The sequence below is a fragment of the Polyodon spathula genome, chromosome 30 (genome assembly GCF_017654505.1).
Source record: "Polyodon spathula isolate WHYD16114869_AA chromosome 30, ASM1765450v1, whole genome shotgun sequence".
NCBI classification, from domain to species: Eukaryota; Metazoa; Chordata; class Actinopteri; order Acipenseriformes; family Polyodontidae; genus Polyodon; species Polyodon spathula.
In genome coordinates this window covers 6855732-6870318 of record NC_054563.1, presented here as the reverse complement: position 1 = coordinate 6870318, position 14587 = coordinate 6855732, and the positions used below count along the sequence as shown (strand labels likewise).

The following is a 14587-nucleotide window of genomic DNA, read 5'->3' as shown; positions in this document are numbered from 1 at the left end:
AAGAGGAAAACGATGACAATGAATAGGTTTGGGGATATCGGTTCCTGTAAAAAAACATCCAACAAAATCAAAATTGAGCAGATAGTGTCCCCCTTGTAAAGACCCAGAATTGAAAATGCTAATGATGAATACTGTTGAGCAATTTTAGATTTGTTGTTTCTACAAAACAGTAATTTTAGGCTTAATTTAAAGCATGTACAAAATCAAAAGAACAACAGTTCTTATAGGCTGAAAAACTACCATGAGTCAACTACCAGGACCGAACCTTATTGGAAAAGTTTGTATGCAAATTAATTCATGTTTCTGTACAGATCTAGACACTCTAACACCATGTGCAAAACACAACTTTGCATTCTGCTGACAGATTAGGAGAAATAATCAGTCAAAGATAGGCTGTTGTTTTTGCTTTTGGTCCTTTAATTCCTGTTCTTTGTTGAAGAATCAAAACATGCTAAATGAAGACGGATCTTCATGAAAAGTGGCACGCTTGTTGAGATAAACTAGAGAATGTAATGTTTCAACTCTATAGCACAACTTTTTATTCACGTCACTAATAGATCTGTGCTGTTACTTGATAGATTTATACCATTAGAATTGTTTTATTCCTTACGTAAATGTCCTTGCTTAAAAATAGATTCCTAAAACAGGAGCTGAATTGGGCCTACTGCTTTGTATTAGTCATGTTGCAGGCAGTGTATAAATCCATAAATAAATACATTATCACTGAAATAAATAAACAGTGTCAGAGAGCTCGGTGGTTAATCCAAGTTACCAATTCCAGATGACCCCAGGAAAAGGAAGACTAAGGGATGCTCTTCGTCGTACCAGCCGTTCTCCTTTCTCCGGATGGCTGCCAGGAAAGAGAGAGACAGGATCAGAAACAGAAAAAAAACAGCCCTCTATAACTGAATACATCAATGACACAGGAGCGCGGATAATTATCGCAGAGTCTACATGATGTTCTGACTGCTTTCTGCCTCCACTCTCAGTCATTCGGACCATTAGCCTGCCGTAATGTCATTAGCCAGCCCGGCGCTGGAGAAACCAAATCGAGTTAGCATGGATCCAGGAGAGCAGCCCCGGGAGAAGGGTTCGGATAACGCTGCGTTGTCCTGGCAACCAGCTTCAGAAAAAAAAAGCACAGGGCAGCAATGGCAGGGTAAAGGGGAACAAAAACACAAAAACAAAAAAAGAAATAAAATCGCAGAGGCACTTAGAGCTGAACCGCTGCCAACCACCATTTTTTTTTTTTTAAAGATATATCGCCTGTTTTATTTGACACAAGGTGAAAGGCTGTGGTCTATGTGCCTTATATCAGAACCCTTGCAAAATGTATTATTTTGAAATGTTTTTACATAGAAATAACACAAGAAATAATGCAGTCTATAAGATAAAAAAAAAAAAAAAAACTGACCCTCAAAAGAGAAAACACTGTTGGGGTGAATATTATTATTACTATTTTTTTTAAACCACTTGCAATATGTAGTACACACGTGTAACTATATGCAAATAGCATCCCTGATGCATTCAGATTTTAAGATTTACAATAGGAGTTCGCTTGGCAGGAGCATCAGTATGCATTTTAACAGAATAGTTTTTTTTTAAATATTTGCAGTTTCACAGAACCAGATGAACACTAGTCTCAGACTACCTTACCTATGGCAGCATTAGGTAGTTCAGGATTCGCGCTAAATCAGGGTCTGTGACACCAGCCAATCAAGACCTACAGTTAAACTTTTCCCTTCAACTTTGTCACAATCCTCTTTCAGCTGACTGCTTTCCTTCCTGTGGATAATAATACCGTGTTTGTACTGAATGTAACTTTGGTTATTATTGACTGCTTTACATACAGATGCCACCTCTGGGACAATGCAGTGCTATATTTCAGAGGCTTGCTGCAGTGAAATCTGAAGTTGTCGTGTTAAGGTTAATTGAGGAGACAATGGTGACTGGGCTTAGTTTCAAGTGTACACTGGTCAGAGTGGCTGGAGGTTCCTATGCAGACGACAGGAATATCCTCAAAGGATGTGGTAAAGGGTCGGTTGGCTTGTAGTCTTGTCCCTGGAATATGAAACGTGTCCCCTCTGGGTCCCTAAGTTGATTTCAGTGTGGTGTGTTTAATTATTTAGGTTTTGCTTACAATAACAGTTCATTGAGTGCTTACGGGTGTCCCCGAGAGGTATTTTATGAACAATAGGGATTGCGCAGCAATAAATCTTCAAAGGTGTTGTGAGTTTATCTTTTTTACTTACGAATAAAGCAGGTAAGCTCTTCTGAAGGTCTATAAAATACTGACATATAGTTATCTTGACTTCTTTATTTGTCATGTTCTCGAAAGGAGATGGGCACAGTGCATTGCAATATACAGATTACTAATCAGGCAAGCATGTTTTAACATGCCCAGTTGTAATGTGTGTATCCTCAAAGTGGCACGGTGAAAACTTCTTAATAGAATCTCTTAATCACAAACGGCTTTCCCATTGCTGTTCAACCCAGACAAAAACTACTGCTTTAAGTGACCAAGATGAAGGTATACAAATATGATCATGTAACGTGAGGTTTACACAGTATTTTTATATATGACTTAACATTGGAAATCAATATACTGGGATTCTATTTTTTTTCCATTTCAATGCTAACCCATTCAGAGCAGCCATCTCTTCCATGCTGCCCTGCTCCCTAGAGCCCCTAATGTTTTTTTGTTTTTTTTCCCCAGTCACAATTCCATCTAACACACACTTAGACTACAGACCCTTCAAAAAAAAAAAAAAAAAAAAAACTCATCTATGCTCTTGTATGAGATGTTTCAAATGAAAGAAAACTTAAGAACACAGATCAGCTATTGAACCAAACAGATCAAGCAAAATAAAACAAAATAAAAAGTAATTACGGTAGAATAGATTTGGTTGATTTCGTTACGCAATATTTTTAAGTTTATGACCCTATAGGTTACAAAGCATGTTTACAAGTGAGCTCAAATGAAGAAAGGTGCCACTTCACATCGTACATTTGTTGTATTTGTACTAAAAAGAAAAACGTACAGCTCGTACTCGTACTGGAATTCTAAATGAAACTTAATAAATTCAGTGACAAACACTTCAACTTCAAGTCTTTCTCAATGTCGTTTTGAAGACACTGAAAAAGACTTCTAGTTGAAAGGTCTGTCAATGAACTTATTCATTCAAGTTTTTTTTTTAATTTCAGGGTGGTGAAGTCAAAATATTCCACCAACTAACACACACACACATTGAGGTTGTGTTTGAATGGCGTCCAGCTGTCACTACACACATGCTGTACCTGTCGAATGGACAATGGACCTTCAGCTCCCAGTGCTGTGAAACTGGACACTTTCATCACCCCCAGAAATCCACTCAAACATAATTACGACAATGCGGATCAGTGGCCCAACAGACAAACCCCAGCTTTCATTTGACAAGACGTACAAATTCACAATTAACAGAAATGAAAACAAAGTCAACCTCGTCAACGTGCTGTCAGGAACAGAGCGATGCCCTGCGGGGATGGTCCTCTGAATCTGAACTGTGAGGTGTACAAGAGAAACATCTCCCCACCGCCACCCCACCTCCACCAACATCCATCCAAACTCAATTCCACTGCTCCTGGGGCAAAGGACACTTCATACAATTAGAATAGCGGAACGGTTTTCAATAACTTTTAGCCCTCGAAAGCTAAATGGAGATCAATCTGCTCTTCTGTGTCAGCCTGGAGGAGGAGGTTAAGACGTGATGCCCTGCCCCTTTCAATGTTTAAAATCAGAAACCTGAGCCTTTCTCTGGAACTTGATGAACTGGTTGACAGACAGCTCCGGGGCATGACTGGATAGGAACAACGATTACTGGATGGAGTGCTGGGCTGCACTGTGGATACTGGTGGGCTGGAATAGCTCAGTGGTTAGAGTACTGGACCGCTGAGTGGAAAGTAGCAGGTTTGAGTTGCTCTGTGGTTATAGCATGAAGGTTTTTTTCATGACAGAATTAAGCAGCTGATTTAAACAAAAGTGTTTTTTTTAAATGAAATACGTAACTTAAAAATGGATGCCTTACAGTTTGGGGTGGTTGAATCACTTCAGTGTGGAGTGGTCGTGGATTTGTGTTGCAAAGTGGTTAGAGTGATGGACAGTGGGGTGGAAAACCTGGTCATAAAACGGTTTTAAAAAGATTCCCAGTAGCCAACGGATATGGTTTAGCTTGTCCTAAAATAATCTAAGACCCCCCTTTCACTGTAAAAGGTGCTGCTGTTCATTTCTCTGACTGAGCTGATATATTCACTGTATTACTGGGGAGGAATCAATAAGCTCTGCCTTTATCGGCGAGTGATGCGGCTGAAATTGGCTTTGGTCAATTAGCGACTGCAATAACTGCCCATTTATCAAATCAGTTTCTTCTACGCACCCCCCCGACTTTATGTCAAAATGGTGTCTCAATACTAGAAGAACCTACTGCAAGAGAGGGACACAGTGGAAAAGTCCCTGATATGGACATTGGCTTTCACCCTGGAACCTAAACCAAATGCAGCCAGGGGTCTGAGCAGACGGAGCTGTGGTTTTAGTCTGGCTCAGAGTGAACACGGGTTCAACCTGGAGTTCTAGTAGATGGAGTAGGTCTATGTTGTTCCAAAACAATGGGACACCCCCATACGCTGTGCTGGATTGCTGGTAAATACATGGGATTACTCCCAAAACCTCATGTACCTTATGTCGTAGTTTAAGATTTAAAGAGGACGCACTATCAAAAATAATAGATTAAAAAAACTGCGACACCTTTAATGTGCTTGCATCTTGTTTCCAAACACCTAGCTCATTATGGTACCTAGACAGCCGTGATAGGGGTGTAACAATACACTAATGTCATGGTATGATACATATTGCGATATGCAGGTCGCGATGCTGTATGTATCACAATACATGTGATGGTCCTGATCGGTACTTGTATGACACATACGAAGATCAAATTGACATTTATGATCATTTAAAATAGAAAGCTGTAATGAGTTAGGTAGGGCAAGTATCCATACCAACTATAAAACACATGTATTCTTCATATTCAAGAACCACTTGGTGAACTACAATGAGCTATGTTGTGCTTTTGCTCTATCACGATATGTACCTCTATTACGATGTCTCATGTAAAGAAAGGATCACGACTCATCGATACACAATGAACCGTCACACCCCTAACCCCTAGGAAGCACTGAACCTCCAGTTCTGGGGGAAAGTGCACAGGATGTGCCATTTCAGGTTGATGATGCCCACAGGAAAAGTAGTAAAGGTCATACATTCTCTACAGAAGCAGGGAACCTGGCACGGTCTCTTTAAATGGTTGATATCAGAATGCTACAGGGGGAGAGAAAGCGCATTTTCCCTTAATTCAATTAGAAAGCTTCCCCCCCTGCCCCTCCCTCCCTCTTCTCCCGCACACCAGCCGGCAGTAATGCACGCAGACACTGCCACCTGTGTCACACTCAGGGGCTACCCATTAATCACAATTAGCCAATTAGCTGGCACAGCCTGCCCAGCTCAGCCACTACCCGGGCTGGAGCTTGAAGCGGATGGTTAACCTTTAAAGTGCACACTAGTTTACAGAGAAATAAAGAAAATACAGTGAATGAGGGTAAGAGTAAGATAGGGCAGAGAGGGAGATACAGAGAAAGGAATAATATACAGAGAATAAGGGTGAGCGCATGCATAATACAGGCACAAAGAAAGGATAAAGCTCCACTTCCTCTTGATGATTTGCTTTATAAAATGACTGAATAGTAGGGTGGAGCGAATTGAAGCAAACTCAGTTATCTGACAGGATCCTTCAAAGTCTCACTTTCCCTACATTAAGTATCATTCTTTAGTCATCATGTAGTTGATGTTATCTTTTATAAAAGTATTTTAAGGAGTAATTATGTATTTAATTAGAGTATTTATTATTCAAGTTAATTCTAATACATACGCTAATTTCATAGCAGACGAACACTGACAAGGTCACCTGGCTGGCTTGTACACAGAAAGGCTGTGTGGGTTCAGCTGGAAGTTGCTGTGGTTGACATGCGCCAGTGAAAAGGCTTGCAGGACACTAATTCAGCCTGGACTCAGGGGTCTGGTACTTACCCTTTTGAGTCAGAAGCATAAAAATTTGCACTCTTTAAGGCAATTATGTGATAACTCTACAATCTTTTTATATTTGACCATCAGTGAAACGATGGATATTTTAGAGCACACTACTGCTGCCTCAAATGAAATTGAACTGCTTTTGGTGATTATTCTTCATTTGTCTTACTGTTTCAATATTTGCGTACGTAGTTTCACTTTAGATATATGTAATGTTGGGAAGCACATGTATACATAAATAACTTCACATACCAATCTAAACTCATATTTTCATTTATCTTGTATTAAATGTAAATGTTTCCTCACTGAGGATACTGGGAGACGTTGATAACCTCCTGCTGCTGCAGGTAGTACCTGTTTGAAGAGACATATTGAGCAGGGTTGAGTTTGTACATGAAGGACGTTCTATAAATACATCTGGTATGGTATGATCTGAAGCTGAAATCACCTTTAGGCAATGTAAACAAATAGAAAAGCCATAATTCAGTACCTTAACATGACAAAGCGTTTTCCGAAAACTAATGTTTTCAGGAAACTGAATAAAAAAACTGATTTTCTTAAAACGTTGCTTTTCTGTGTTTACATGATTAGCAACAGAAAATCTAATTAGAATTCAACTGTATACATGGATTGAAGTTTGCGGAAAATCCAGGATATTTTCGCATGCAAAGTACTGTACTGTAGCCTAAGTACGATTTGAAGACCGGACAGTTCTGCGATAGAACTGAGACCAACCAATAACTCAAGTGCTTTATCAAAGTGTCAGGTCTTAAATTCAAAGATTACTATCCTATACCTCTATTCAGATTCCCCACAATGTGCAATCAGCCTTTCCAACAGCTCATCCTGGTCTATATTACCAGTTTCTTTTGCAGACATTATTTTAAATTCTCACATCATTTTAAAGCTGGAAAACATTTGTTGCTTCGCTATAGGCTATTAACAAATACACGCAGACTTTAACAAATGTATTACTTTACTTTACTTAACTAGACAAATAGATGCATGCAGACTGAAAGATGGTTATTATTATTATTATTATTATTATTATTATAATTTTCTCCGTTTTCTAAAACCACGTGCAGGAGAAAAGGGTCAAAGTGTGCACATGTGCAGTATGCCATTTCAATAAGTTTTCTGAAAACTGTGTTCACATGATATACCTTTTGTTCGTTTCCGGATTTTATTCAGAAATTTCTAGGTGCTGTTTTCCGAAAACTGACTTTCGGAATATTCCGATACATTTTCTGAAAACTGTGTTTACATGACTTTTGATATCAGAATTAGTTTTCTGAAAAATATCTGAATTCTTATGCTCATGTAAATGCACTGATTGCCTGATTACACAGCGGAAGGGTAAGCTCTGGAATAATACAACATCCACCAAGAAATCATATTTGAGCATAAAAGTCATCATAACTGTGTGCAGCTTTAAAATGTTACAAGCTACTCTTTTCTTTAGTCAATATCAGTGTCAAAGTGAGGGGAAAAGTGGTCATCACTAACCAAGCTGATACCCCTCCTGCACGTGCACACACACAGACATGCATGCATGCATGCACACGCACAGTTGAGCTCATCCCTTTTTTCATAGATGATGCCTGTTCAGAATCACACAACAACAAAAAGCCCCAAGTCTGCACAGACGGAATGCATTCCTGTGTAGTGTCAGAGCAGACAATCCTAGTGCTGAGATACTGTAAACAGACAATATCACAATTTACAACTGTAATAGAATTCATTGTAAGTAGAAGAAAAAAATCCACAATCTAGAAGTTTATTACTAGGATTTGTAAACTTGGTTACTTTTCTGCAAAGAAAATCTGCCCCTAACCAACACGTCATCAGCAAGCGCAGAAAGACTCTGTGTGTTATTCTCTCATGTTGCTTCTTTTGTTTCAGTTTCTCAGTCACGCGCTGGGAGGCCGAAACGGGAATCAACCGCTTAGACCCTGGAGGAAGGGCTGCCCTCAGCCAGGGATTCCCTGAGGTTTCCCCCTACATCAAAAATGTAAAATATGTGAGTAGGGGGGGATTTTCCTTACCTGAGTGCTGAGCGGTTCGTAATTAGTTCTGCTGGGTGTGTGGTCAGGCTGGAGAGGCTGGGCTATTTCCCCCAGCGCAGTCATGCTCTGGTGGACGGGCCATGTCCACGCTGCTCATTTTCATACATTTTTCAATATTTTTTTTTTGGGGGGGGGGGGGGGGGGGGTGTGGCAGTGCGTCACCGTAGGGTGCGTTAATCATATATTATTATTTTCCATTCATGGTTTCGTGACCTCATCTTTTAGGGGGAGGTGGCCCATAGCCACGTCGTATCTGCGGCCCTGGGATGCAAGTAACTGTTCATGTTTTTACAGCTGGCCTCGCCAACGGCGCTGAAGCCTTTCTAAAAGTGGGGGGGCCAAGGTCCGGGGGGGGTGGGGTGGGGGTGGGGGGGTGGGGGTTGTTGGTATGAAGTATTTCTATGGATAAATGAATCCAATTTAATAACTATGTCAAACACTGAAGCAGGTTATATATTTATAGTCTACTGGTTATTTAAAGTACTACGATGACTAATAATAATAACAAGCTTGTTCTCTGAATGTTGGGAAGTGAGTTGTATCCCACAAACATTGTTTAATTTACTTCAGAATACATTTTTTTTTTAAAACAAACAAAAAAAAAAATAGAACGACCATATACAGTATTTGTTATGATACATAATACATTGATAAAAAATATTAAACAACTGCCTACAGTATTTGTTCAGCTTTATAGCCTATGGAGCTAGTTTTGTTTTTTTACAGTTTAAGTTATTTACTGCTTCGGACATGAACATGAAATGGTAACAAATGTTTCAACATGTTTTAAACAGTTCTATGGTGTTACAAGATGACGAATGTAGCAACCACACATAAACTCGGCTTCTCTGTGCTCATTCTTTCCCATATGATTTGTCAGAAGCTTCAATGTACCTCTGTAGAAGCTGGCAGACAGCTAGCGAAACATTATGAATATCTGTCAACAGAGTTCCGGTGTCGTCTTAATTTGTGGATTTATCTGACTTATCTGTGTCACTGCGTTTTGAAAGAACGATGAGATTCAAGGTATTAATTTTTTTTTTTCTTCTCGCCCTCGCTGTTTAAACTGGGTGGGCAATGGCAGCCGTCGAGCACCCATGAATTTATCACTAACCTGGGTCCTGAGCGCCCATCAGAGTTCATTAAATCACCTTCAACTGCAATCATTCATTCATGTGGATTCTTCCTAGCTGAATTAAATGTTTACAGTGTAACAAGGGTGTACAGCTCAAGAGTCTTGGTTAATGGTCACCTAGGAGATATTTAATCTTAAGTGATAGAACTGACTGATACTACCCTATTATCAACAGACAGGGCTTGCTTTTATGCCACACTTTTTTTCTGTAGTTTAGTTTCATTAAATATCTTAAACAAACACTGCCATTCTTCTGCTTCAGTTACTTTACAGTTGAATATCGTAGCACTGTACTTTAGTGAGCATACAGTCAGCCCGGACCTCTTCACAGTCAAAAACGTTTAAAAGACATAACGGTGACGTTGACACTTCTAGGTGTGTCCCTATAATAAAAGGGCACTCGCAGAGCAATTAATATGACAACATGAAACAGAAACAGACTCCTGTAAGAGTATTGTAAAAAAAAAAACAAAAAGAAACATGACACGTTGCAGTGTGGTTGCTTATTAAACCAGCACATAAAAAAAAAAAAAAAACACGTTCAGTGTTGTTTTTTTATGCCTCGGTTTACAGCCGACCACAAGGGTACCAATTAGTGCCAGAATGTGATTCCTCACCCCAACGAGTAACACACTAAAGCAATCAAGGAATATATTAATGTAACAGTGACTATATGAGTGATGAACATCAAAATGAATGACTGACTCCAAACACATAAACAAGAGAATAATGCAATACTGGAATGAATGAATACAGAATTAATTTGATAAGTGATTCATCATTTCTTTGTAAACGTCTGCTGTCACCCTACTAAAGTAGAAAAGACGGATGGATTGTGACAATGCAGAGTCTGGCTCGAGCCCATTGACAGAGAGGGGCACCTGCTGAGAAACAGGCACTCGCTCACCTCACCCACTCACCCACAATAAGGAACTTTTCTGTCCCCATCTACAGAAAGAAGTAAGATTATGCAAAACGGCTGCCCTGCTTAACTACACCCCGACACACACACAGCATGGGGCAGGGCCTCTTTGCAGTGAAGCTTGCATGTGACGCCCCTCTGTGATACACAGCTATGGCCAAATACAAATACATCAGTCTAAATAAGAATCATGTTCTATTGAGACATCTAATTTGAGGAACTTACACAGCTCTGGCCAAAAGTTTCGCATCACCTAGAATTTTAGGATTCAGACAATTTTAAAAAATATATGCATCTGAACATAATTTTGATCTTTTATTTAACATCATGTAATCAAAGAAACTATAAAATGATATTGTAAAAGTCTACCGGAAACCAGAATAGTAGTACGGTGTTTCATGTTAGATTTTGAAACGTTACATTTTTCAATTTCAAATTGGTTTTTCATTAACTATATGGAAAACTAAAAAGTGGTGCATAATTCAAAATGTTAATGTAACCTTATTCAGCAGGTTTCATTCAACTTTTTGAAGTAGAATTAGTTAATTCTATAGGGCGATACAACACTTTTGGCTACTGCTGTACACTTAAAGTCCTCTCAAAGTAAAAGCGTGCCACTTTATCCTCACAAGTAACACACTTAGTTAAAGTTTAAGCAGCTCCAGATGCTATTTAAATTGCTTTCCTAATACTTCCTTTACTATTTTAAAGTGCTTGCAATCAATCTCTGTGGTTCAGATCAGGGACTTGAGATTCGCCAGACAAGCTCACAGCAGCTCACAGCCAGGTAAAGTTAGATTGAGAACTCATGTTGCTCCAGAACCCAGAACCACTTAGAATGAGTGCAAACATCCAAAAATAGTAAACAAATGTAAAGGGTTCTGGTTCTGTATTCCAAGATACAGCCTGAGAAAAACTGTTTTTTGTACTTCAGTCTTGTAGAATCATCTCTCAATTTTAATTAGTTAAAAGTGGATAATGACCAATATATACATCTGACACACATTTATTTTATTTGAACACATGTTTACCTTACAGTAATATATTTACACCTATGGTTGAAACTTCAATATCTCTACGCTCAAATTGTATCGTACTGCATTCTAATGTAGGCTTGTTGTAGTGGTGGTGTGTACTAATGAAATCCAAGGACTCTGTAACTGTTCAAGCTATATAGCATGTCTGACTGCGAGTGTCAGTACCTGCTGCAACAGTGTTTATAGCGCCCTCCTGGCCGATGATGTGCTCTCGCAGTCTGCGCTCCAGTGGGAACCTCCTCCTCTCCTCAGCTTCCCGACGCCGCTGAGTTTCCTGGAACTGAAAGAGTGTGAAAAGGAAGTGGGTCACTCGGGACTAACTTCCCCATAGCACAGCACAGCACAGCAGCCAAAAGCCTCAAACCCCTCGCTTCTGAATAAGTTAGTACAGCAGAACCTCAGAGTCAACACCAAACTGACCGGCCTACCAAGCATCCCACTTTCAACTGGAAGCGCGCAATCACTTTACTATGCGTGCAATGCAACCAGACAGGCACCCCTATAGCGGCGTGCTGGTCACGGAGAAGGCAAAATTACTGTACCAACAAATGTGGATTGTGGTTAGAGCTGGGTGACCGAGTGGAGAATAGTTAGACAGTTAGACAGTATGGCTTAGTGGTTACTAGTGTTGAACTGGATGAAACTTTCTTAGCTTCTGTACATTCTTTCTTTAAAAGAGCCCCCAAAGAAAAGCAGTTTGTTTAAATAACTTTGTTGGGCTGTCCAAACTGGAACTAAAAAGGACCTAGAAAAAAAAAAAAATATATTATGGCCTAAGAAACTCAGAAAGCATTCCCATATCAGTCTATTTTATTCCTTACTCAAGTCTTGAACTTGCTAGCATTCATTCCCTTGTTAAACTGTATTGGCTTTTTATTACCAATGTTTGCACACTACATTGTAAAGGGTATGGAACAGTTTTGGTACAAAGAGGAAAATAAATAATACCCTTCATACGCTAAGCAATGCTGACCCATTAACTGAAACAGGGTAGGGTGTATAATCACGCCTCCACAAACTGTTCTCTTGTTTTCAACTACAAGTAGCCTCAGCCTTCAATTACTATCTTGAAATATACATTAACAACAAGAGTGCCTCGACTGAAAAGAAATAAACAGAAAGAAATAGAAAAATCACAGAAATAAAAGGAGGAGAACGTCAGCATCCCTCAATTGCAGCAGCCCCCAGTGCAGTTTTCCCTGTTAGGATCCCAGCCCTGACAGAAGTAAGACAATAAAGTGGTTGGAAATGCAATTTTCTAATGGTGCCATTTGTCTCTCCCTACAAGGACCCATCCATTCAGACCCCTGCTTTATATGAAGCAATAAAGTTTCCCAGCTCTGCCCCCCAGAGGACCGAGGCTCTGGATAGGAAAGCACAGGCCTGCCTGCCTCTCTCCCTTTCTTTCCCTCTCCCTCTCAATCTATCTATCTCTTAACATACACAAGCCCTCAGGGCAGAAATATTTCATTTTTTCCCTACTTTTTCAAATCGCTGTGGGGTAAGCTCAGCTCAAGCACTTATCCAATCCCAGGCCCAGCATTGCTCTCAATGACTGAATGTCTGTTTCTATCTGCTTCCTGAAGTAACTTAAAAAAAGGTCTGCATTTAACTTTTTCTGACTCTTATCTGTAACTATCTTTCTTTCCTTGCTGTTCCCCTTCTTCAATATGAAAGAGCACACCTGTCCTATGCTACTGTTTGCACTTTAAAACTAGTTCTGGGACAGATATATAGCCTGGTTTGTATTAGTACGAATTATGCTTTAGTTTTCCAGCTAATTAGAAATGATTTGTTAACAGTCGATCACAAAACCCAAATAAAAAAAAAAAATTATACTTTGTTAAAACATTTGTCACAGAGAAGTTCTCTCTTTCTCTGTGCTGACTGAGCTGAAACTCAAAGCCGCTGAAGCTCACAGGCAGGTGTGGAAGGCTTGGCATCTCACTGACAGACAACAATGGGGACTAACTCATAGATATCGAGCCCCATTCTGCCAGGACCCGCTCCGTCAGGACCCTCAGAGGGGGTCAATTATGTGGAGGAGTAAAATCGGTCAGACATTTCTGACTGACAGACTAATGAAATCTGCACAGACAGACAGTGTTGTGAGATAATGCATTTTTTTCATTGGTAGGTATGAAAAACAGAATATGCATGCTTTTTTAACGCAATAAAACCCAGACTTTTTTTTTTTTTGGTCTAATGGATCAAGCTTAAGAAGTACTGCTGTGTTACTGTATATGCAACTCACAGATCAGCTCTCACTTCTGATTAATGCACAGTTCTACATCATTCAACATGTAAGTAATAATTACCAAACGATAGGATTATCAATACCTTCACTTTCAAGTAATGGCTGCACAGTCGCATGAATTTCAACAGAATTTCAACAGAATTTCAAAGGACTTGACAACTGAATAACTCATGTTTTGTAGATCTCTGTAACATTTTTTAGTTTAGAAGAAACTGAAATCATGATGAAATCAACTGAAACACCACAGGAGTAGCAGATTTTATATATATATCTGAAGACTCTTGAGTTAAAAGCACAAGCTGGGACACAGAACTGCATTTTTAACCATACTGTGCAACCCTTTGAACGATTTCTCCAAACTGTAATTTTTTCAATAGGTTGAATTATAAAAGTGTTTAGTGTCCACAAGAGAAATGTACTGCAGTATTGACAGAAATGCAGCCGTACACTTCTGTTTGTGCACTAAATGGAATTACATGTCTTAGAAATATAATACAAACCTTTCTCCCACTAGGGCACCCGTTACATACTTTTTGCCTCCTTACACTTAGTTTGTGCTTGAATTACGCATTGACGCATTCTCAGCATCTCAGATTTACCAGAGAAGATACAGGCAGACTGATACCAGGTATATGTGCATTAGTACATTCCCATCACTGATAAAGCTCATGCAAACATTTAGCAGGTTTACGCAGAACACTACAAAGTGTATGTTTTAACGCAGCGTTCATTTTAATGATACAAATACTAGTAGCAACACGTTTTAAAAGCAACTTGTTCTTCATCAGATGTGTTAATAATAAACAATGCAAGGGGAAAGAGTTTATAAGATGGGAATTCTGCCTCCAATATCATTTGCTACTATTTATCACATCTCAACCATAAAAAACACAGAGAAGACCAAGGTTGTTTAAATATTGCGATCACATTAAAATAACATAAGTGGGCCTACATACTGTAGGATTCGATATTCATGGAAAAAATAAGGGAATTTCTGCAAACATATTAACTGCAAAACAACTCCCATTGTAAATATTTCACTTCAAAGAGAA

At 39.3% G+C, this 14587-nt stretch overlaps 1 protein-coding gene across 2 annotated transcripts in view; it reads right to left on the bottom strand.

Annotated features, from left to right (window-relative positions):
* The window catches only part of clpb (caseinolytic mitochondrial matrix peptidase chaperone subunit B), a 51369-nt gene that overhangs the window by 12820 nt on the left and 23962 nt on the right, over positions 1-14587 (bottom strand). For both annotated transcript variants that reach the window (XM_041232814.1, XM_041232813.1), the window contains 2 exons: positions 11444-11558; positions 773-850 (listed from right to left, as the gene is read on the bottom strand). In XM_041232814.1, the coding sequence (XP_041088748.1) occupies positions 773-850; positions 11444-11558 (193 nt within the window). The remainder of the gene's footprint in view (positions 1-772; positions 851-11443; positions 11559-14587) is intronic.